This window comes from Mercenaria mercenaria, chromosome 17 (genome assembly GCF_021730395.1).
Source record: "Mercenaria mercenaria strain notata chromosome 17, MADL_Memer_1, whole genome shotgun sequence".
NCBI classification, from domain to species: domain Eukaryota; kingdom Metazoa; phylum Mollusca; class Bivalvia; order Venerida; family Veneridae; genus Mercenaria; species Mercenaria mercenaria.
Window position 1 is genome coordinate 72,199,256 of NC_069377.1, and position 26,034 is coordinate 72,225,289.

At 36.2% G+C, this 26,034-nt stretch overlaps 1 protein-coding gene across 1 annotated transcript in view; it reads right to left on the reverse strand.

Annotated features, from left to right (window-relative positions):
* LOC123537010 (uncharacterized) overlaps positions 1–25,739 on the reverse strand; it is a 120,976-nt gene extending 95,237 nt beyond the window's left edge. The window contains exons 1-5 of the mRNA XM_053528590.1: positions 25,627–25,739; positions 12,204–12,282; positions 10,562–10,672; positions 9,978–10,106; positions 1,963–2,097 (exon numbers count right to left, since the gene is read on the reverse strand). Of these exons, the coding sequence (XP_053384565.1) occupies positions 1,963–2,097; positions 9,978–10,106; positions 10,562–10,672; positions 12,204–12,240 (412 nt within the window). The 5' untranslated portion in view covers positions 12,241–12,282; positions 25,627–25,739. The remainder of the gene's footprint in view (positions 1–1,962; positions 2,098–9,977; positions 10,107–10,561; positions 10,673–12,203; positions 12,283–25,626) is intronic.
* Positions 25,740–26,034: the final 295 nt, after the last annotated feature.

Consider the following 26,034-nt stretch of genomic DNA (forward strand, 5'->3'; position numbering starts at 1 on the left):
TTTTGGACCAGTCAAGCTTCTATTGTCCATTTACTGTAAAATAATGAAATAAGTTTGACCATAAAGGCTCCCAGTGCCTATATTCAGTAAAATATTCAAGTACCTTTGATCAGTCAAGCTCTTATATTATGTCCATTTACTGTAAAATACTGAAATAACTTTGAATATTAAAACTCTCAGTGCCTACATTCAGTAAAATATGCAAATATCTTGGACCAAGTCAAGCTCTTATTGTCTTTTTACTGTAAAATACTTTTAATAATTTAAAATGTGTTTTTGTAGTAGTACATTTTTATTTCTACATATTATATGATTTTTTTTGGACATTTTTGCGAGTAAAACAAGTCAATGAAAGTACAGAAAAAGATAAATGGATATGCTTAAAAATATTGAATTAATAGTCTTTTGAATAAACATCTCTGTTATGAATTATCTCCAATAAATTATTTGTTATCATTTAGTTACGACCTTGTTGCACTAAGTTTTTGACAAAATTTCCACACATTTCAGCACAACATAGTCGTAACTGGAAAACTTTCAAATAACTCCTCAGTGAACATTTTTTTGACATTTTTTCCCATAGTATTGTAGTTATTATTGTTATTTGATAAAAATAATATAGATTGTATTGTTTTTCATTACATCATTTGAATACAAAAATGTTTTTTGCTTCTCCTGTAAAGTTTTCAAAAAATGAGTTACGACCGTGTTGCACTGACCCATCGGTATGCTTTTCTTCATCCACTTTTCAATGAAATAAATCAATTTTTGTAGCATGTAATTTGGTAAACATTTGAAGAAAATGGCGTAACTGCATCAAGGTGAAACAACTTTAATGCAACTAAATATAAGTGTTATGATTTATTATAGACGATGTGTGCGTAGTATGTATTTATTTTGATTAAAATCCATCTGAGAACAATCTAGGACTGGAATTATATAAGCATTTAATCACTTTTACGTCCGTAAAAAGTAGCGCACCAAAAAATTTTGGATTGATTTTTTCCAATGGGGCGAGCGCAATTAGCCAAAAATGTTCTGAAAATACACGAGCGGCAAATCCGATGAACAACTTTTTAATTTGGTGAGGCCTTAATGAGTTAACATAATGAGCATTAAAGCCTTTATAAAACATGATAGAATGGTGTTTTGCTTAAGAGTATTCAAATAACAGTAAGAGCTATTAATTCTTCTCATTCGGGCGCTGTTGAGGGATTATCTTGGTAATTATTTCATGTATTACAAAATGTAATGCAACAAAGTTCAAATAAGGCTTTTCAATTATCCAAGTTGCAGCTCAGAAATCACTAAGATGTAAGCTTCACAAATGAACATTGCAAATAGTTTGGCAAATTTTCATTGTTCAGAATACCGGTAATCTGAACTATTCTATGCTATTAAGATAAAAGTTACTCGGAAATCAAGTTCTTGCTTCCAAAAAAAAAAAAAAAATGTACAAATCCTTCCTGCATGAAGTGTACTTCAGACTTTTACCTAAAAAAATTCAAAGTATAAACACCAAAAGAAAATGAACAAGTCCCTCCCGCGTATATGAAGTTTACTTCAGACTTTAACTTATAAAAAAAAACTAAGTATAAATGCCAAAAGAAATTGTACAAGTCTTTCCCGCGTATATGAAGTGTACTGCACAAATTTCAAAGTATCTGCGGTGTACATGCAGTGTACTATTTTCTTGTACAAGTCCCTCCTGCGTATATGCAGTGTACTCCTTAAATTTTCAGAGTCTGTGCTGCGTACTTGAAGTGTATTACTGACCTCCTGCGTACATGCTGTGTACTCGTCGAAATAGTATGCGGCATGTACGCGGCATGCGGTGTATGTAAAATGTACTCCTCTGGCGTACTACTGTGTTCGCGGCATATACACAGCAAATACGCAGCATGTACGCCACAGAGGCTTGCTTCTGTAAGGGCTGTTAAAAAGTGATCTTGAGTGTATTACCGTTGTTGGACACTAGACATAACACTAAGAATGAGGCAGTTTGTTTCTTTCTGACTGAAGTTTTGGATGTAGAAGACAGGATCCCATGTAGGAATGTAAACACACTGCCTGTGGTCAACAACTTCTGCGAGTATACTGAAAAATATTAAACAATAGTTAACTGGTTTTGCTGAAACGTACAATTTGGACATGAGTTAGAGAATATACTTTATTGTCCAAACATAAATAAAAATTCTTCCATATATTGTTTATTGAGCTCCATCATGTATAAAGAGCCAGTCTAAATACTTGAAAGCAGTTTAGAGTTTTAAGCAAGAAGGCCTTGTATTGCACACCTGACCAAGTGACGTTCAGACAGTTTACAAAGTTTTTCTATGATATAACCCAGTGATCTGTTTAATTTATTCAAGGGGCATTATTTTAGTGTAAAGATTATATACCATTCTAACACGATCCGCAGCAATTGCTATATAAACATATAGCGAAATCGCCTATACATGAATCTACGATAAAATATGGTTGGCTGTTACATTTCACCACCCTATGATTGTAACATAAGAGCTTCTACTTTAGTTCCATTACATACGAATTATTTCAGGGCCAAACGGTTGAAAACAGCATTTCAAAAACATATATATAATAAAAACTCATACTGACCTATGTGTAGGTCCGTAAAACACGCTCTGATCTCTACCAGCGAATTCAGTTAGCTTAATTATGATTCAGCGGTGACGTCATAAATGTATGACATAAAGTATGACGTCATAATGATGTGACGTCATATAAAAGTTAATCTCGTCATTCGTAATACAGGGTCAACTCGCTTATTTTGATGATTCTGTTCATAATTAGTTTGCGAGCTGTTAGATTACTAAATTATATATACTTCTCAAAATTCTGATAAAAAATAAACAAATATATATATGTTCCATTGGCTATGCAACACTTTCTAACCATAGGGGGTAAATTGTAACAGCATATGACCCGAATGACGTATTACGCTGAAAATGTAGTACTGTAAAATGCGAATTATTTGCGTTGTTAGAATCGAAAAAATAAATATGTTCCAATAATTTTATCAATTAATAAAACATGGGCAGTCGTTTGGATGCGAATAATTAAATCACTCGTGCTGCGCACTCGTGATTTAATTATTACACATCCAAACTCCTGCCCATATTTTATTAACTGATAAAATATAGGAACAGATTTATTATTTCTTAAATAAACATTCCCAATGAGTTTGATAACTGCTTAACTTGCTACGTGGACACTATCAATTTCTGCAATTTTTGAGTAATTCAAGGGTCAAACTCACGAATGACTTGAAGGATCCAGCTGGTTTCAAACCTGGCCATGATACTATGCCCAAAATATTCTGACAAAGTTTGGCAGACAGTAGATCAGAACTGCTCAAGTAAGAGAGCAGAATACTGTAAATTTTCAATTTTGACTCAGAAGCCATTATTCTAAAGTCACCAACAGGTTATCTTTTACTTGACCTAGACCTTACAATAAAACATCTGTAAAAGAATACTGGACATCAAAGAAAAACTGCTTTAGATATGGAGCAGAGACAATCAATTTGGACTACTTCAAGGGGATTAAAGCTGCAGATGCTGGTCCAAACTGACTAGTTATATTATTCTGACATAGATTTTATTGACATACATAATTTATACAAGTTTGGTTTAATTCTTAAAGAAACATTACTGTAGTTATCAAGAAGCCTTGTTCAAATTTGACCATTTTAAGGGCAACAACTCTGAAGATACTGGTCCAAACTGGCTGGTTATCTAACTTGACCTAGAATCTATAGTAACAGTCATATTTTGTGTTTAGTAAAACTGACATGAAAGAAACCTTTCTCTAGTTATTGACAGCCACTGTCTATTTTGACCAATTTAAGGGCCATAACTTGAGATTCTGGTCCAAACCAGCTGGCTATCAAGTGAACACTGTCAATATTGGTAAACTCAAGTGCCATAACTCTTGAGATACAAGTCCAAATTTGCCGTCATTGAATCTGACCAGGATTTTATAGAGATGCACACTTTGTATAAGTGTGGATTAGTTCCAGGGAAAATTTAAAAGTAATCAAATAGATACTGTCAATTTTGACCGATTCAAGGGCCCTAACTCTGGAGATCAGAACTGGCTGGTTATTGAACTTACCCAGATTAAATGAAGATACACACTTGATGTAAGTTTGGTTTGGTATTGCGAAAAAAATACTGTAGTGTAATTTCTGAGTGGACATTGAATTCTCCACCCCCTTTTACCACCCAGGTGAGCTTAACAGTATAAAAAAAGCGGGAGAAAATGTTGAATGCAAGCCTTTCTGCAAGGGCGTAGGAGCTGGGCCGGCAGGGGTGGCACCTGCCGCACCAATATATCGAGGAGCGGCGAAATGTAGAACTCGTAAATTTTTTAAAAGGCTAGAAAATATAATTGAGAATAAATACCGCGGTCTTCCCTTGCCAATTGTCAATTTATCATAAAGTGCATCGGCGACTGATATGTACACAGAATCATGTCATATCGCTGACACTCGGTGACAGGGTTTTGTGCAAAATCCCAGGTCGCTGTATTTTCATGCCCCACAGTGACCCATTAATGAAAGTTAATTGTGTTTAATTGCTTAATGCCAAACAGATTATAAACACAAGTTTGCAATTTATGTTGTGTCTCAAATTCTGCCGACAAAGGTAAGTATCTTGAGTAAAACAGAAACGCAAATTACCATCTTTAGCTGTCTTTTCGTAAAATGTGTTAAATTAAATATTTTTGACACTTAAATATATATTGTTTGAAATATCAAAGAAAATATAGTAACATACGAATATACAATTAGTGCTTATTTCAGAATGAAAACAGTGAATTGCGTTTAAGGCCTATGCTATTTTGAAATTATGAATTAGGTGGGTGGGGTACATGATATTATTTCTGATGAATTTCGAAGTAACTGTAAAACAAACGTTATTCCAATGTGACAATACATCAAAACCATGAAGTGCTGAACTCTTACTTTAATTTAAAAAGTGAAGTGGGAAAAGTTATCAGTATGTTCGTGTTACAATTTTCGGGGTAAATATTCTATGTCATCGTGCATAACTGCAAAAAACTATAACATACATAATAAAGCTAAACTATCCGTGTAAATGAGCTGAGAGCTATTTTTCTATTTCCGTTTATTACTTTTCTAAAAAACACATTACAATTTACCAGGTGTTGGCAAAATTTGTCATTTTTGTGCACATGCATGCCTTTACACATAAAAGAAGTCCGAACTATAGGTATGGTGTGCGAGAGGGGCCTGAGCGCTTACGTAGTGCTCATTTACAGGAATTATACTGCTCATATATATATGAATTTTATAGGTAGATAAAATTATTTATGTCATTGTTGTACATTTGGAGCAAATTGATCCTATTCTGAAATATGTTAATTTATATACTACGGTAAAAGCCAATCAATGAATTCCTTTTATACTGTTGAACCAATCGTGAAACGGCATCTTCCTTCTTCGTCAGCATTCAAGAGTGAATAGCACACTTCTTTCTTTAATTTTATTTTAGCTAATTTCTTGTTTTATCTTACCACCACATCCCAATCCGCCTCCTCTTTCAAGTGACAATTTTCTGCTTTTGAAAGATTTCTCTTAATAGGCAAATTCATCTACATTTCTTGATATGCTTTCGGTGGTTATATCTGCCCTGATATGTGAATATATATTTGTTATGGTATTGGACTGTAATTCCATTCAGATATGAGAACATATCTATTTGTTAAGGACGGTATGTTTCGCCCAGATACGTGAAAATATAAATTTGTTAAGGTATCTTTTGACGTATTATTTAGCATGGATGATTTGAACTGTGAATATATACTTTTTACACTTAACATTTAATTCCACGAGTACACACACATATACATATATATTTACCTTTACCCTTTATACAATAGGAATATGTTTGTTTTACCTGTAAGATTAAAGCATTAACCCCTCGTGAAAAAATAATGCATGTGGCGTTCACTGTTGATTTATAATTGTAATATTATATTTTGACGTTACACTGAAACAAACAAACCCTTTTTGCATATTCATTTATATAAAACAAACAAACAAAAACGGGAACAATGTTTATTTTGTTTGATTGAGAGTAACACCGAAACGACACAATGAACTTTCCCCAGGTTTTGTTGGTGGGGAAAGGCTACAGGGGTCCCTCCAGACATTTTTGAGGCTCAGACTAGTACCTAGATCGAGACACTAACCTCACCCTTACAGAAGCAAGCCTCTGTGGCGTACATGCTGCGTATTTGCTGTGTATATGCCGCGAACACAGTAGTACGCCAGAGGAGTACATTTTACATACACCGCATGCCGCGTACTATTTCGATGAGTACACAGCATGTACGCAGGAGGTCACTAGTACACTTCAAGTACGCAGCACAGACTCTGAAAATTTAAGGAGTACACTGCATGTACGCAGGAGGGACTTGTACAAGAAAATAGTACACTGCATGTACACCGCAGATACTTCGAAATTTATAACACTTATATTTAGTTGCATTAAAGTTGTTTCCCCTTGATGCAGTTACGCCATTTTCTTCAGATGTTTACCAAATTACATGCTACAAAAATTGATTTATTTCATTGAAAAGTGGATGAAGAAAAGCATACTAATTTATTTGATAACATCAATCTACATTATTTTGGTAAGGGTAAATACTTATTGATGCATGTCACTTATCTTTTTTCTGTTTTTTCTGTCCAAATGATCAGCATTTGCATAAGAAAGTTGGTGGGGTAAGGAATTTACATTATCACAGCAGTTTCGCCACAAGAGTACACAGCATGTATGCAGCAGGAGTACACAGCATGTACGCCGCAGGACTCGGGCCAGGAGTACACAGAATGTACACCGCAGGAGTACACAGCATGTACGCCGCAGGAGTACACAGCATGTACGCCGCAGGGGTAGTACACCGCAGGCTCATTTGCATGTGAAAAGTGTATGTGCCGCGTACATGCTGCGTACTATTTCCCGCATACTAAATTCCTCCAGCGTACATCCTGTGTACTATGTAGTCCACAGCATGTACGCAGCAAGTAGTACGCGGCAGAGCTAATTTGCATGTCAAAAGTGTACTACAAACGTACTATCGGTGTATGTGCGGTGTATATCCTACGTACTATTTAAAGCCCTTGATTTCAGTACACATCATGTACGCATCATATACGCTGTATGTACACAGCAAGAGTACGCAGCAGGCCTTTTTCTTCTGTAAGGGCAGTTGGATGGCTTCCTTACGTGAAAAGTTTCACACCTCAAGTGGGTTTTTGTTCCCACGTCGGTGATGGGCGAGGAATTCGAAGTCAGCGACCATGACCATCAAGTTTTTCTTTTGCAAGTATAAAACATAAATATTCAATTAAATTTCGTAAACATAACTGATACTCTCAATGACATTTACCACGTCGGAAGTTACAAATGGTTTGCCGAATACACCATACTTTTAAATACAAAAGTTTACACACAATGTGGGTCGGAAAGCACTAAATTTACGTTCTTGAACGTATATATGTGAATAGTTACCTTTGAAATGTAAACAAAGGCATAAAAGTAACTGTTTTCATGTTCGTGGTAAGGATCGACTTCTGATTGTCAATGTTCCCGATACGGAATATATATGAATGTATAATCACGAGCCGTTTCATCTTACAGGACTTACAAGAATATAGTAAGCGGTTGTTTATTTATTGTATTTATGTTCTAGTAACCTTTAACACTGATTTCGAGGACAGACCGGGTTTGTGACATATACATGTCTGTTGTTGGGCTGGAAAAAGATAGATCCAAAATTTAAACTAAAAGCTATATTGCATAAATGTTTCGTTATTTCTGTGCATACAATTCGGTTGTTTGAAGGTTAGAATATCAGAAAATTACAGGAAATAAAACATGTCTTTGAAAAAGTGCCGATCTCTCATCATTTGTTTGGTTGGCGCATGATTACAAATTTAATGTTAGTAGGCTGTGATGTCCATGAAGCCGTGTAAAGTGATAATTTTGATGACACGTTGGTTTTATTTTGTAATTGTGAGTGATCGTTAAGTGATCAGAAAGATCGGACAGTGGGATGTTATAAAAAAGTGATGTTTTATTTAGATTAGAAAGTCAATCGTACTCTACAATAAGGAACTCTAAGGTAAAATACTTTTTTTATTTCGTTCACTGAAGAAAACATGGCAGACATAGTTTTGTAAAAGAGCGGTGCACGTGTGATTCATGTAACATAGTTTAACGGTGTTTTCTTAGAAAACTAACGCTCAGCTCATTTACACTGACATATCCTTGATTGAAGAATATATATATTGTATATATATGAGAGACTTACGGTACCAAATAATTACCCCGAAAATTTCTATGCATTTTCTTCTAGTGCACTGTTGGGACATGTTTTTGAGTGTCATTGATACTTTATAATTTATTCGGAGATACATTTTCTTATAATTATTAGTTTCTTTTCGATCCTCGTGCATTTCTCGCGTTGTTACAACAATCTCAGTTTTACATAGGAAGTTTGCATTGTCGAAATAGCATAGTCCTTAACCTTTATAAATGCTATGTAATGACTAAAATGCCATAAGGATTGGATTACCCAGGGCTGTAAGTCAGGGTCTTGTGCTCGATCCCCTACTTAGACTTTACTTGTTCTACCCTGGCAAAACATTGTCCGTATCTAACATCGTACCGCTATTACAGTACGTGTTTAAACCCAGTAAACTGTAAATGGGGGTGAAAACTCGCAAAAAAAACCCGAGTATGTTCAACAGCTACTGATCAGTCCAAGAAGTCACCAGATTGCACCATCTACTCTAGCTTACTGCTATATGCAAAATTCACCCCCACAACCCCCACACCCTACCCGGTTGAAGAAATGGGGAGCTACCCACTCCCAAACCCACCCCCTCTGCCGCCCCAATGCTCAAATCGCCCCTGTTCTGACAGACAAGATAAATACTATAGGCCTCTTACATATTTTCAAAGGGATGTTCATACAAACAATACTATAGTTTTACAATTTAAAGACTCAACACGAAACTGGTCTACCTGCTTGGCCGGCAGCACTGAGCCCTCAAAATGCAATCATGAGTTGACTGAACATTCTAGGTGAAATAAACTGCTTATTGGTTCATTATATAATGAACATGAAATTTGCAGGATAAAATTATATTTTTAGACAGAAAATATTGATGTATGTACACAGGGCTTTTTGACCACATGCAAATTTAAGCAAGTACAGCTTGTTTTCTTTCTTGCTAAATCTGAAAATCTACTTGCAAATCTAGACTTTCAATTACAAAATAAATGTAACAATATCCTTAAGAATCGTGTTAGAACATTAATATTATTTGCAGGGTTTTCCTTGACGCAAAATTTTGTGCATTTCATCACACTGATTTTCAAAATGACCCTCAAAATAATTCTGAACGTGTCATTGATGACGCAACATAACTACCAGCCGATATTACAGCGACGCAAATTTTCATACCCAATATTGAAAGTAAGTACCGATTCACGCATAGATACGAAGAAGTAAGCTATACTGCGTTCTAGATTTAATTATCGGATAGACCTCTATGTCTCTTTATATGGTAAACCATTCAACAAAAATGGCTCACCAACAAAAGATGACATGTTTTCTGTCTTCTGCACAAGACAAAAACCCTGTCACTGCCTCAATCATCCTCAAACAAAACTGAAACGGAATCTGCAAACATTAACAAAAACCGCGGAAATTTCAACTATTCTTTATATTCGCAAAAAAAAATTTGTGTGACGTTTTTATCTACTCGCATTCCGTAAAATCTACTCGAATTTAGTGAGTTAGCGAGTGCAAAATTTGAGCCCTGGTACATCTATATAATAGCAACTCATTCACATATTCTCAAGGTGAAAATGAAATGAAAACAGTCAAAACAATCAGATGACAACTAAACCTACCATTTCTTTCTACAGCACAACCTAGACAGTATAGTCCAGTCTCCACAACTTCACTTTTATCATGGCTGGTGACCAAAGTCAAAACTTGCTGAAGGCCACCAATATCTCTAAACACATCCTTAACCTCAACTTGAAATTATAAAATCAAAGCAGTCACAATTCCAAATTGTGTTTTGAAATACATGTATAACAAAAACACCATACAAATAACAATGCATGTAAAAAGATAACAATGCATGTAAAAAGAGAAGGATGTCACTATTAAAGGATAAAGACACATTGATATCATATATAGAAATTATCATACAAAACAGGATCATACAGACAGGTCATTTGCTGCTTGTAACCTGTTGAGTATGGTATCATGTTGTGTTGTATGCTTACGTGACTTAAACCAACCAAACACCATTGATCAAAATCCATTAACCATGCAGAGAATTTTCATTTAGGAAAAAATCCTAAAGAGATAAATTAAAACTTTTTTCCCCTTTAATTATAAATGTGGTCTTTAAAATTTAAGATTTGAAACAAGCATGTGCAAAAGCAGGTTCATCCTAAACATTAATTTAATGATTTTATAATACCTGATGCTTGTAGTATAGAAGATATTGTCACCAATGCCTGTTTCACAGCAACAGTATCATCTTTCTGGAAGTCCAAACATTCCAAGAGCAACTTCAGATCTGTTTTCATCTCTGAAAATATTTTATACAAAAATCTAGGTTTGTTATACGTCAGAGCATACAAACATTTAACATAATGTTACCGTATTTTCCCGAATATACGCCCCCAGGGGCGTTACATTTTCCAAAGAGGGGGCGTTCATTTGAGGTAAAAAAAATAAAAAATGAAAATTTTTACAAAACTTAAAAACATCGTACAAACCAACTGTAAAGTGTTTCTGTGTTGTTTAATTCCCCCAAAACGTAATTATTTGGCATCCAATTTAATTCAGTGTGTCTTAAAATTATGCATTTAAATACGGTACCTCATGTATTCCGTGCCACGCTCGCGACATTACACATTACGTCATCATACCCAAACAGCTGTGTACTCCGATAATATTTTCCTTAGTACATGCGGGTAGCAATACACAATGCCAGTGGTTTGACACGCTGCTTATGTGCCAGCTTTTAAATTAAAAGGTATTAAAACTGCCGAAGAAAAGGTTAACACTTTGCTGAAAATTTGTTTAAAGTCGACAGGAAGCTTGTGCGCGGGTGGTGCAAAAACAAATCAAAAATGGATTTACCATTTAATTTTCTATTTGATGATTGGATACGTACCGTACTTAGTATAAATGTTTTGGATTTACGGTACATGGACTGTTTAAAAGTGTGTTTATTTCTTAATACATTGGATACATACTGTAAATAACTTATTATGTTGACTTATAAAAATGAGGTAGGTGATTTTTTTTTCGTTCTTGTTGACTTTTTTTCCCTCCAAAACGGGTGGGGGGGGGGGGGGGCGTTAATTAGAGGGGGGGGCCTTAATACGGGAAAATACGGTATGTTGGTAATTTTTGTCTTTTTTGAAAATTTTGTGAGTTCTATACAGTGAAACCTCCCTTTTCTTTAGATCACTTGTGAACAGAGACCTACTGACACTAAATATCAATTTCAAACCTTTTACATCTGCAATGTTGTATAACCTATGGATAAAGACCAGCTGCAAATTAAGACTATTCAGGTTTTTTTTTACAAAGAGGGAAGGGGCCCAGGCCTGTGATTTGGGGCAAAAGTAGCTCGGTATCTGGGAAAAGGGGAATAAAAACCCTGATGTAAAGTCTATTTTGGGGGATAACTGCATGATTTAAAACAAATTTTCGAGGGAAGGGCCCTATTAACAGCCCCTATTATAGAAGGGGAAAAAACCCTGCTGCTGATATTCTGGCGCTCCTAAAAATGTTCAGTAATGATAGGTTTGACTGTTGTCGCACCAACAGATCATTAATCAGTCCTTGTATTTTATCTTTAATTATGATGTTAAAATATTGATACCACTTCTATATTTCTGTATCTATATTTTAAATATTTTGCACAGGTTTCAATATAGGAGGAAATAAATAGTCAATGTCTCTTTGCAATCATGCTGAATGGCATCCTGGTAATTGTCGATATCAGACAGCAATATACTTATAAATGCAGTCTGTATGTTGTAGGAAAGCTTTTTGAAAAAGGTTTTGTTTTTTTGTTATTAACTTGCAATAAAACTTTATTTTACCTAACAGTTCCTTCTTCTTTATTCCCGAGGACTCCATTTCACTGCCAGATCAAATAACAACAACTCATTTTTCAAGGTCCTGAAATGAACACAAAGTTTTAATTTGAAGTCTACAGTAAAGCAAAACAGTGATAAGCAGCGCCTGATTTAATAATGAAAATTTGAAAGAATTCAAAATTTGACAGAAACTTAATAAATAGAGAAAGACACATCTTTAGACAGTCCAGGACAAAATATGAAGGGGTGTGGAACATGGACAAGTGAGACATAAAAATCCACTTGTCCGCAGTCAAAATTCACTGATCCCAATTTTCAACATTAAAACCTGCATGAAACTGCCAATATTAAATTATTTATTGTGGACAATTGTCCAAATTTTGCGAGAATTGTTTACATTTCCAGTTTCTGTTTGTTGAGTTATTGTGTGCAAAATCACGCCAGAAAAAGAGCGAATCAGAATGCGGAAAAAGATGCTAAACTCAAGACGCAAGTGCATGTTTTTTCCAAAACATGAAAATTAGGGTCCGAAATCCATTACGTTGATGTTGATATTACTATTACAGTCAATTGTAATCAGGGCTGGGGCAATGGGTAAAGGATAATGGTAATGGGCATTATTATTTTTTCAGTAATGGAATGTAATGGGTAATGAAGCTATTTTCCCATTACATGTAATGGTAATGGTAATGCAATGCATTATATTTAAAAAATGAGGGTAATGGTAAATTAGTTTTCCATTACTTGGCATTACTTAGCTATATACTGAGGATGAAGATATAAGATAGGGTCATAAATGTGGCCTCTCAGTAACAGTGCTAACAAGCTTTTCCCTTGATTTGCATGGTGACCTAGTTTTTACCCCAACATGACCCAGTTTCAAACTTGGCCTAGCATGATCATCAAGATAAACATTCTGATCAAGTTTCATGAAGATAGGGTCATAAATGTGGCCTTAACAAGCTTTTCCTTTGATTTGACCTGGTGACCTAGTTTTTGACCCCACAAGACCCAGTTTCAAACTTGGCCTAGAGATCATCAAGATAAACATTCTATGCAAGTTTGTATCAAATCAATGCATAAATGAAACCTCTATATGGCTGAAAGGATCAGAATAGAAAATTTTGCCCCTTTCAGGGGCAGTAACTCTAGAACCCATGATGGAATCTAGCCAGTTTTCGAAAAGAACCAAGATCTTATACAGACTTAAGTTGTGTATAAGTGTGGTTAAAATCAATTGTAAAATGTCACTTCTATCGTGTTCACAATGTAAAAATTAACAAATTTTGTCTCATTCAGAGGTCAATCAGGGGCCGTAACTCCGGAACCCATGTCTGGATCTGACGGATTCATAAATGGAATCCAAAATCTATCGTTGTTAAAGATATTTTGCAAGTTTGTATCAAATCAAACCAAAATGAAGTCTCTATATGGCTGCAAAAGCCAAAATAGCAAATTTTGGCCCTTTATCATAGCCTGACATTGTACCAACTATCGAACGCTACCATCTCTCGATCGATTTCAATATATCAGGATTACCGCTTTCTGCAAAGGTACTTTTATAATCTATTGGCATTTTCATTGGTCTTTTGTCAGTTTTGAGCAAAGAATTGGTAAGTGTTTTATAGAATATTTTATTCATATCCTTTTCTATCTGACAAAGTACACCGACCTCATAAAATTTACAAGAAAATCTAATTGTTTACGTTTTGATATGTTTCCCACCTGTCAGATCTAACACATTAAAATAGCGTAAAACTGGGTCGAGAGATGGTACATGGAGGCTAACTTTGGAACCCATGTTAGAATCTGGCCAGTTTTCGAAAGGAACTGAGGTATTATGCAAATACAAGTTGGGTGCAAGTTTGATTGAAATTGATTACAAAATGTGGTCTCTATCGTGTTCACAAGCCAAAAATAGCAAATTTTGTCCCTTTAAGGGGCCGTAACTCTAAAACCCATGATGGGATCTGGCCAGTTTTTGAAAGGAACCGAGATATTATGCCAATAGAAGTTATGTGCAAGTTTGATTAAAATCAATTGCAAAATGCGGTCTCGTGACGGTGTTCACAAGAAATTGCGGACAGACAACGGGTGATCACAAAAGCTCACCTTGTCCTCGTCACTGTGACAGGTGCGCTAAAAATGGTAGCTATTACTAATACATGCAAATCATGTAAGATAGTCAGATTATATTTGTATTCAGGCATTGCATGCACTAGGGTAAAGTACTCATATTTCGGACACTTTTTGTTATGAGGAAGATTTGTGATCCGTCTCGCTTCGTCTATGCCCTTACAGAAGCAAGCCTCTGTGGCGTACATGCTGCGTATTTGCTGTGTATATGCCGCGAACACAGTAGTACGCCAGAGGAGTACATTTTACATACACCGCATGCCGCGTACATGCCGCGTACTATTTCGATGAGTACACAGCATGTACGCAGGAGGTCACTAGTACACTTCAAGTACGCAGCACAGACTCTGAAAATTTAAGGAGTACACTGCATGTACGCAGGAGGGACTTGTACAAGAAAATAGTACACTGCATGTACACCGCAGATACTTCGAAATTTATAACACTTATATTTAGTTGCATTAAAGTTGTTTCCCCTTGATGCAGTTACGCCATTTCCTTCAGATGTTTACCAAATTACATGCTACAAAAATTGATTTATTTCATTGAAAAGTGGATGAAGAAAAGCATACTAATTTATTTGATAACATCAATCTACATTATTTTGGTAAGGGTAAATACTTATTGATGCATGTCACTTATCTTTTTTCTGTTTTTTTCTGTCCAAATGATCAGCATTTGCATAAGAAAGTTGGTGGGGTAAGGAATTTACATTATCACAGCAGTTTCGCCACAAGAGTACACAGCATGTATGCAGCAGGAGTACACAGCATGTACGCCACAGGACTCGGGCCAGGAGTACACAGAATGTACACCGCAGGAGTACACAGCATGTACGCCGCAGGAGTACACAGCATGTACGCCGCAGGGGTAGTACACCGCAGGCTCATTTGCATGTGAAAAGTGTATGTGCCGCGTACATGCTGCGTACTATTTCCCGCATACTAAATTCCTCCAGCGTACATCCTGTGTACTATGTAGTCCACAGCATGTACGCAGCAAGTAGTACGCGGCAGAGCTCATTTGCATGTCAAAAGTGTACTACAAACGTACTATCGGTGTATGTGCGGTGTATATCCTACGTACTATTTAAAGCCCTTGATTTCAGTACACATCATGTACGCATCATATACGCTGTATGTACACAGCAAGAGTACGCAGCAGGCCTTTTTCTTCTGTAAGGGTGTATTTGTAGAGTGTAGGCCTGATTTAGCCGGGAACTATCACATATGACGGAGGTTATACTGGTTCCCTGTTGTTGATTTTATGATTGATTTATTTTGAAAGTATACAAAACTTTTAATTGAGTAAAAACGGGGAAGTACGGAGAGAAGTGGGGAATTTCGGACACAATTTTACTTTTTAAAAAAATAACATTTTGGTCACCATAAAAAGACTGTTAAACATATTTTTATTGAACATTTAATATGTCAGTTGTTTTCGTTTAAGAAATTACACTAAAGTGATTCTTCTTTGACAGTTTCTATTAATTCAAGCAAGTGACGGTCATCAACTTTCAAGGCATAAGAATGTGCCACCCAAACGATGCTTTGGTCCTCCTCACATATGTCGCGTAAATTATTATAACATTCGTACAACAGTCCTAAGGTATGCATATTTGAGCATATCCTATCTTTAAGACAAATAAAGATATCATATATAAGTGGATGGTTGTACAGATATTCATGTTCGAACATGTTTAAAAGTATTCCTATCATTTTCGTCTGCAAGGTTTGGCTTCCAAAAAGTTCCCGATCTCTAAGATAAGCAGCAGTTGATGTGTTCATCATAATTTACTGAAATAAAAGAATAGAATATTTCAGAATAATGATTATAATAGTATTTAGAATGTATCTACAGAAAGCTACTGAAGTCCGCATAATATATATGTAAATAATATTTTGAACACAATCAATTTGAATCGAAAATGAGTCCGCTGATCGGTCTTTTGGCATGTATTATAACCTTAAAATGTTAGATATTGTCGAAGAATATGTTTTCAAAGGTGAAGTAAAGAGTTCATGATCATTTCTATATTAAATCAACCCACCTTTGAATCAACATTGTTCTTTTTTCAAACCCTGTATGACCTTCACGGCTTTTTTTACCTCCCTAGCTTGGCGACGCTGTTCCTTCAACTGCAGCATGTTCTCCTTATCCAACTGCTTCTGTCTCTTTTCTGCTAAGACCTCATTGGACATTAGCAGTCTGTGTGATGTAGTCAGGCTACTCTTCCTCTTTGTTGTGCTAACACTAACATTTTGTGCAACATTGAATATCGAATCGATATCAACATTCCAGTTGCACTGTGGCATAGGTGCACTCGACTGTTCAGTCTGAGTAAGATTTTCAGTTAATGAGTCATTTTCACAGCTTATTACTGCTTCAGGAGGAGTATGTATTTCTTCAATGACAACATCTGGAAATAAGGGTAGTATATCAGCCATTTCTTGTTCAGTAGCTTCAACAAGTTCTACTGCTTCATTTGGATCGTCTGAGTAAAATTTTGGGACAAGCACAGACATATTTCTCACGGGTGATATTGCTGGTGTCATTGAACATGGGATAGGTGTCTCCATTAATTGACCAGACATCGATGCAATAGAGAAAGACGAAGCTGAAGAAGCGATGATAGGTGAACGTTCTTCTGGGATGCCACCAGAATGGTTAGCAAGTGTTACCGAAATCATAGTAGAGCTGCTTGTTGCTGCTGTGTCACTAGCAGTGACATGTAGAGGTTTGTCAAACATTGTTGAGGGCAACAGGTCTTCTTTACATATAGCACGTGGATTGTAGGGGTATATACCACATGACGAAAATCCACTGGTGATATTCTTTTCAGTCATCGCACGTTCCCAAGCTCGTGCTATTATCTCTGGAAATGACCATTTGTTAATAGTGTGATGCGGACTTGCAGACAGAAATTCAGTACAACCTTCATAATGTAATATGCACTGAATGGGCCAAACACACTCTTGTCAAGCGGCTGAAGTTTGTGAGTGGTATGGGGAGGGAGAGCCAGAATTCCAATTCTATTTTCTTTTGCGATTTCCAAAAGTGCATGTGCTTCATGTGAACGATGGCCATCACAAATAAGTAACTGGGGTCTAGCCTTGCCACAGTTAGGAAGAAATATTTCCTCGAACCAGTCCTTACAAATATCTTCTGTCATCCAGGCATTTTCCTGAAAAGCCCATTTAGTGCCGTGTGGTGCTGCAGAAGTGTTCCAAGAGTAAAGTGACCTCTGAGTCTTGCCTTTTACAATCATAAGGGGAGGCATAGCGTTTCCACTAGCATTCACGCATGCCAGAATGGTGGTGTTTGTCCGCTGATTGCTTGTACGACCCGGCAAATTTTTCACCCCCTTTCTTGCAACTACACGTACTGGGTTGTGTTCAAATTGTTTGCCTGTCTCATCCATATTCCATATTTGAGATGGCTTGTTCTCTATTCCAAGACTGACCATGAGTTCCCCAAGCTCATTAATATATCGGTTGACAATAGTTGGATTAAGGCATCTAGCTCGGGATGTACCCAGCTTCTCGGGCTTACAGATTACAATGGATGGGTGTCTGTTTTTAAGGCCTTGGAAATAACCCTTTCCTGGAATTTCATTTCAGTTTTGATACCCATTTTCTGACAGAGTCGGCCTGTTTTTATCAACATATCCCGCCTTGTTACGCCGAAACCACATCCAGCTGCCGTTGTCACTCGTTTGACAATGTCTGCTTCAACATTTAATGGCACTGTTGGAGGACGGCCAGACTTAGCATCAAGTGCAACCTTTCCCGTTAATCGGTCACTTAATGTTGACTTTGGAATCCCATAATGTTGCGGTGCTTTACGTAATGACAGTTGACCAGTTTTGATGGCCTCTATTGCTGCTCTTATCAAATTGTCATCGTATTTTTTATAGATGTTTTTGGATTTTCTCGCCATATCAAACAATCTGAAACTGCAATACCTTATGGTTAATAGCTGTGCATTTTTTTAAAATTAGATATCTACTCTTTAAAGCCGACTACTAAGTTTTGCCAGAAAAGATAGTGTACAGAATGTGTCCGAAATTCAAAATGTTCCGGTTCGAAATTTCATGCTCAATTCTTGAATGATCGGGGAAATTCGGACACTTTATTTTCTCTTAATTTTGATAATTAATAAGGATATTGTCACATATCTTCGACAATTTCTGCATTTTAAGACTATAAATTACATATACAAAAGAATTCAAGCGAGTTGAAACATTGTTCAAATGATGAAAATAAAAAAAACACTCACCGTAATGTTGGTTTGAATTTTCGCGGGTGTTAACTTCTGGCGTGGTAACGAAAAGGAAAAAATAATCGAGTGGGCCTGCCTGATTTAATCATAAGAATATGTTCTAGATTTTTGTACCAATTAATAGTTTCGTATTCAAAATGAAAGCAGGATCATATATATAGTCGAGTTATTGATTAGTTATATAGTTATAACATATAAACAGTTTAGTGTCCGAAGTTGTCGTCTGTCCGTAATTGCCGTCTTTTACCCTAATTTAGGAGGAAGAGGTCGTGAAATCATCATTTAAGGTAGTAGAGGCGTAATAGAGTACCTCCTTTTTGAAGAGTATTCAATTCCTACCATAAATCCACTTTTACTGCAATTCTCAGGGGGGCGTAGGTTCAAGCCCTGCTGGGACCAAACTTTTTTTCCTTATTTTTGATTTTTTTCTAATAAGGTTTTACTTCTTTCAAGACTTATGATTGAATTATTGTACAAAAATGGAAAAAAATAATTTGATAAGCAATTTCTTGCTGTTCAAAGTGAATTTACTACTTAAAGAGAAGGGGTAGAGTTACACATCAGTAAAAATATTGAGTTACCAGGGGTGTAAAATTATTTTTCACACCACTCGCCCTGCAGGACTAGTAGCCAGTAATATCTACTCGCCCTTAGTGGACAGCCACTCACCCTAATAATTGACACTTTTAATACTGTCACTTTTATGAAAGGAGTATTATGTACAATAGTATTATTTCCCGAAAAATATTTCTTTTGAAAAGTGTCTAAAAAATTTGGACACAATAATCATCGTCCATCCACCCGTGTTGAAAGAGAGGGAAAAAAAACGTTAAAGATTATCGGTTATTATTCAGACGATAAACTAAGTAATCGACCTTGTTTTCATGATCAATTTACACCCCTCAAAGAGTCAGTATCTTGACATCTGAAGTGGAGATCAAAGCGGTATTTTTGCTCGAGATTGTCATGGCATTACGTCATGTTTTCGCACCATGTGACACATCACTGTCTGATCGTACCGCATCTGTTCTTAAAATTGCTGAGAAATAGAAATCAATAAAAAAGTTTCTTCTTTAATTTGTTATCAAAAGCGAATGTGCTATATCCCGTATAAAAGGTAAATGTCTCAAACGATAGTTACTATAGCGGATATCCTACCTCTGTGACCTATTTGCCCTCGAGGAATTTACATTATTGTTTGACAAAAAAAAAAAACTTTTAAATTGTTGGTCAAAAAATACATGTACACAGATTCATTTAGAACTTATTAAAAACCGCAATGACATCACATTGCTTTATTTTAAAATCGCATTTCTATTTACGTTCACGAGGTCACGTAACCTATTCTGCCGCACTAATAGAAATCTGTTTGCCAAAAATCGTTTTACTCCATGTATTGTAATTGCTGCCGCTTTTTCATTATTTAAGATTTTTTTATTCTGTTTTTTTGTTCTTTCTGGTCAAAAGTCTGAATTTTATGCCCAGGTTATTCATCATTTATTTACTTTTAGAAAGAAATAAGTAACTAAGATGGCGCTGTTTGAATTTTTACAAATGTTTATATGAAAATTCGACCGTTTTTATAGAATTTTGCCTACATTTCTGTCGATAGCTTATTAAAATCATTATAGAATTCAAATAGTATTGTTTCTCAAGAGATGTTGAAAACTTGAAGCGAAAATGTTAAAAAATGAATGCACTACGCACGGTTTTTGTGTACGTGACGATGTAAATTAGATATTTAATACGATAGGTCGCACGTGCTTGTGGAATGGAAAATTACCGGCTTGACGTTTTGCTATCTTTACGATTCGCGGGTAAATTCCAGTCAATCCAGGTAGCGACTGAACCATCTCAAAGTTTGTTGACGTTTTGGAGTTGTAATTTCTGAATTTTGGTAAAGTAAGGACGTAAAAAAACCACTCGCCCGATCGGTCGAGTATACAGCGAGGTCCACTCCCCTTACAGAAGAAAAAGGCCTGCTGCGTACTCTTGCTGTGTACATACAGCGTATATGATGCGTACATGATGTGTACTGAAATCAAGGGCTTTAAATAGTACGTAGGATATACACCGCACATACACCGATAGTACGTTTGTAGTACACTTTTGACATGCAAATGAGCTCTGCCGCGTACTACTTGCTGCGTACATGCTGTGGACTACATAGTACACAGGATGTACGCTGGAGGAATTTAGTATGCGGGAAATAGTACGCAGCATGTACGCGGCACATACACTTTTCACATGCAAATGAGCCTGCGGTGTACTACCCCTGCGGCGTACATGCTGTGTACTCCTGCGGCGTACATGCTGTGTACTCCTGCGGTGTACATTCTGTGTACTCCTGGCCCGAGTCCTGTGGCGTACATGCTGTGTACTCCTGCTGCATACATGCTGTGTACTCTTGTGGCGAAACTGCTGTGATAATGTAAATTCCTTACCCCACCAACTTTCTTATGCAAATGCTGATCATTTGGACAGAAAAAAACAGAAAAAAGATAAGTGACATGCATCAATAAGTATTTACCCTTACCAAAATAATGTAGATTGATGTTATCAAATAAATTAGTATGCTTTTCTTCATCCACTTTTCAATGAAATAAATCAATTTTTGTAGCATGTAATTTGGTAAACATCTGAAGAAAATGGCGTAACTGCATCAAGGGGAAACAACTTTAATGCAACTAAATATAAGTGTTATAAATTTCGAAGTATCTGCGGTGTACATGCAGTGTACTATTTTCTTGTACAAGTCCCTCCTGCGTACATGCAGTGTACTCCTTAAATTTTCAGAGTCTGTGCTGCGTACTTGAAGTGTACTAGTGACCTCCTGCGTACATGCTGTGTACTCATCGAAATAGTACGCGGCATGTACGCGGCATGCGGTGTATGTAAAATGTACTCCTCTGGCGTACTACTGTGTTCGCGGCATATACACAGCAAATACGCAGCATGTACGCCACAGAGGCTTGCTTCTGTAAGGGTCGTCCTACTCAGACTTTAACTCGCCAATGCGAGCGGGCGAGTGGAATTTTACACCCCTGGTTACATGTGGTAAAATTTCTCTATTTTGCTTTCACTCTTTAGATTACATACCGCGGAAGAAGTTTAGGTAGGTTTTACATCTGCCCCAAGGTTATTTTTGAATGAAGTAAGCAAAATTCAAAACAGAAACATAGGATTTGACCTTATTTTTTCAACATGGAAGTTAGAATTTTGTATCATTAAATCCGTTTACTTGAGGAACCCTCAATAAAATGATATTCACATTTTTATTTTCTGTTTTATAATTGTTTACCAATAGTTTGATGATTCTTTTATTAAAATTAATGGTAAAATGAGTTCCCTGCAAACGTTTTATTCATAATTTTAACAGGTCCAAAACATTGCGGAATGATACTTATTTCACTTGGGTATTGATTTCATTTTACTCGGACTTTATCATAGACTCCCTGTGTAAAATCTCAAACTTTTAACTAAAATAAAGGTATTAAATCGATATAATATTTCAATGAAACTTCAAAGTGAAGTTGTTTGTAGCATCATCTGGGGCATGTGCAGTGAAAAATCTTAATTTGATTTCTAAAATAGTGTGATATTTATTTCTAAATTCACTATATGTTCATTGTAAATATACTCCGTTATACCCAAGTGGAAATTGGCAGGTACTCGAAAATGCAGCTCTCTGATTGGTCAATTAGAACCCCTAATGTACTGTGATGTCATGATAAAGTTATGAATAGAGAGGCCATCACTTTGAAATTTGTCTCCACTTGAGCTAGAGGAGATACCGTAAGTTATACAAAATTTAGAAAAAACGGCATGGTAAAAATTGTTAAAAAATTGCATAACAGTGCAAAACACGGTCATCTTTAAGAATACACCAAGTAAATGCCATTTTGTAAACATTGCTATTACACCTCTATGCCGTGTTACCATATATTCGTGCCCCTAAGTGGGTAATTACATGCTACTTGTGTAAAAAATGGACGTAAACTTAACATATTTCTATTTTCTGCAACAACTGAACTTCTATTTTTGTCTAAACAACAAAAAACAGAACGATTTTTAACCGTTTCTAAAAATAAACATACCTGTAATAGCCAACCTTGACAATCTGGATCGCTGAAACGCTTATCATCAAATTCGTGCCCTTTGGTTCCCAGCTTTCTACAACAGTTTGTATGATCAGGGAAACCAGTTCTATACTACACAACAAAAGTTTCTTCATATCACTGTGGATTAATGTCACTTTCATGAATTTTTGAAAGGCATTGTGGTAATTAATGCAAATAATTAAAGTACACTACCCAAGTATTTACAACATTTTAAAGGTAAAGTTTTAAATATGAACTGTAAACATTAACATTTTTTTGTTTTTTTTCATACTTTTTGGTAAACATATTTACTACTTTGAAACTTTGATGTAGTATGACATTATTGCTGGTCACAGTGTGGGCATAAGAACACACTATGCCTTCTAACAACTGTAACTTTAGTGCAAAAGGCCAGATGTACCCAGTGGCTGCACTTTTCACACATTGCCCAATTTACAATTTTAAGATACGGAAGCTTATGTAAGTTGGGTGGTGATAATTTATGGCACACACAGCACAGATCAGCTTCAGAAACATCCTCTTCCATATCTTCAGTGTCTGTCAGGCTCTGAGGGGTTGGAGATTTGGTCTTGGCATCCAAGTTCAAGCCACTTGTGGAGGGTTTGGGGCTGTAATGCATTTCCAGGTTAAGTTTTGCATTTTTTGTTTTGCCTTTGCTTTTAGTTGATGGCTTCTGTGTTTCTTTTTCTGCTCTTTCTACTTCATAATCATTTAGTTGTTTGTTGAAGCTATCCTCAGTTATAGCAACACCACCTGGTTTTGGCTTCTTTAATTTCTTGGCTTTACATGCACTGCATACTATGACATTTGAATCACAGTCTGAGTTATTTTTCTTTTCAAGTTCTTTCCTTTCAGTTTTCAGTTTAAGGAATTCTTCTACTGCTACCTTGCCAGACTTAATGGCTTTTACCTTTTCTAAAGGGCTCTCTTCTCTGAAGCCTTCTGCTGGGAAAAGCTTCTCTTTAGGGACAGCATCTGCACAGAAAGGGTATATCCCTGTTTTCTTAAAACCAGCCTGTATATTGACTGGAGTGAAGGCCTTCAAATATGCTTTACATGCAATATTACAAATGTCATACTTTGTTATAACTGTTCCCATGTTCTGCCTCATGAACAAAGCACATTCAGAATAATAAAAAGACTTGAATGGCCCAAATATAGAAACATCAAGTGGCTGCAAGAGATGGGAAGTATGGGCTGGCAAGACAAATAATATAATGTTGTGCTCCTTGGCCCATTTTATCAAACTGGATGATATGTGAGATGCATGCCCATCAAACGTAAGTAGTACTGGCTGACTGCTGCCTTCACCATTTGATACATAAGGTAAGAAATGTTCCTCAAGATACTGCCGGAATATATGTGAATTAGACCAGCCGGACTCTGACATGGCTGCACTTGCTCCAGCACAGGCTCCCTTCAGCAAATCCTGATTGAAACGTTTACCCTTAAAAACAAAAAAAGGTGGAAGAGAGTTTCCAATTGCATTTACACAACTAATAAGAGTTGTTGTTGTGGATCTGGGTGACGTAACTGCCTGGGGTTTGGTGTTAACACTTGCCAGTATACTTGGTGGTCTATGTTCTGGTTGGAGACCTGTTTCATCTATGTTATAAATCAAATGTGGTTTATCCTGAAGATTATACTTAGTTATGGTATCTTGCAAGTTTTTATAATATGAAGATACAGTTTCAGGGGTTGATGACTTGGCCCTCTGACTGTCAAGTTTCCTTGGATTTACTCTGGTTAGTCTATGCTCCCAGCGTTTTAAAAATCCACAAATCCAGTTATAACTGAGAGGCTTATTCTTTGACCTTTTCCCCATATCATGTGCCAGTTCTCCAGCCAACTGCTGCAGCTGAACGTTTGAAAATCCATAACCTAGTTCAGCCATTGCCTCCACATGATCAACAAGGGTCTCCTCCTCTTCCCTACTTAATATAGTCTCACCACCAGACTGAAAGTTATTAGGGTCTATACGCCCTTTTACCCTATCCCTTAATGTCTGCACAGGTACTGCAAACTGTTTTGCAGCTCTTTTGACTGGAGTCCCTCTCATTACTGCTTCGTAAGCTTGCAGCATAGATTCAGGCGTGTACTTTCTGTATTTGTCCTTTATTTTCTTTGGCTTATCCTACAAAAAAATATTTTTTTTCGTACTTGTTTTGGTTAATTTAGAACAATGAAAGAATTATCAAGAATTAAATTTATGATATTGGAAATCAATAAGCAAAGATATAAAACATATAGATCTGTAGTCAAGCCTGGCCTTTATTTATCATCATATGGGGTTAGTACAATCTTTTTTTTTTATAATCTGAGGGCATGCAACTTTCCCTCATAATTTAATGAAAGAAAATCTCAGAGCAGGTAAGAATTTTCATTGAAGAGACTTCAATCCATAATTGGATTTTAATTGGCTTTTTGTATCATAAAATGTGTAGCGCAACTTTTCGACGTAAGTGTAACTAAATGATAAATATCACGTGACTTGAGTGTGTCAAGCGTCTCCGTGTTGTCAAAATGCAGAAGAATGTAAATTTTATGCAAAATTAAGATTTATGGGCTGTTATTAGACAGAATTAAACAGATTAAAGGGTTCAGGTACTAGGATATTGTTGTAATAGTAGTATTTTACCTGTTTCTTGCGCATTTTGATGGTTGAAGTGACGAGCAAAAAACTTGTTGCGAAACTTGATAAGTACTCGGACACGCGCAGCGGTCTCGCGAGGCACCATTCCTTCCGTTTGTTTGGGCACGAATTTGATGTTAAGGCACGAATCAATGGTAACTGGCCATACTACCTTAATAGAAATCTTTACATTTAAGTCATACTGGATACTTCTCCAAGAAAACCTGCGACTCTGTTATGTTATATATATACTCACTTAAATATATTTTCACTTCAATCTGATTCCGATGTAATCTCTGATTATGATTATAACTTATAAGACATCTACAACATCATTTTTCTGAAATGAATCAGCAGACGGATTTTCTTCCATGTCATCAAGCGCTTAATAAAATATTTCACACCGTTCTTTATCCGGACTAAGCACTCCCACAGTCAGTAAAATTAATTTCATGACGCTGTTTGCTTTGTTTTTGTTTTTAAAAAGGCATGCACAGCGCAACAGTTTACAAAGTCAAATTTACCTCACTTGAGTGGTGAGCTATAGTTTAGTTGTCACCATGCCGTCGTGGGTCTTCAGTAATTTAACTGTTATACCAACATAAAGGTCACATTTTTTTATCTATCAGAATTATAGCCATAGTAATTGATACTGGATATTCTG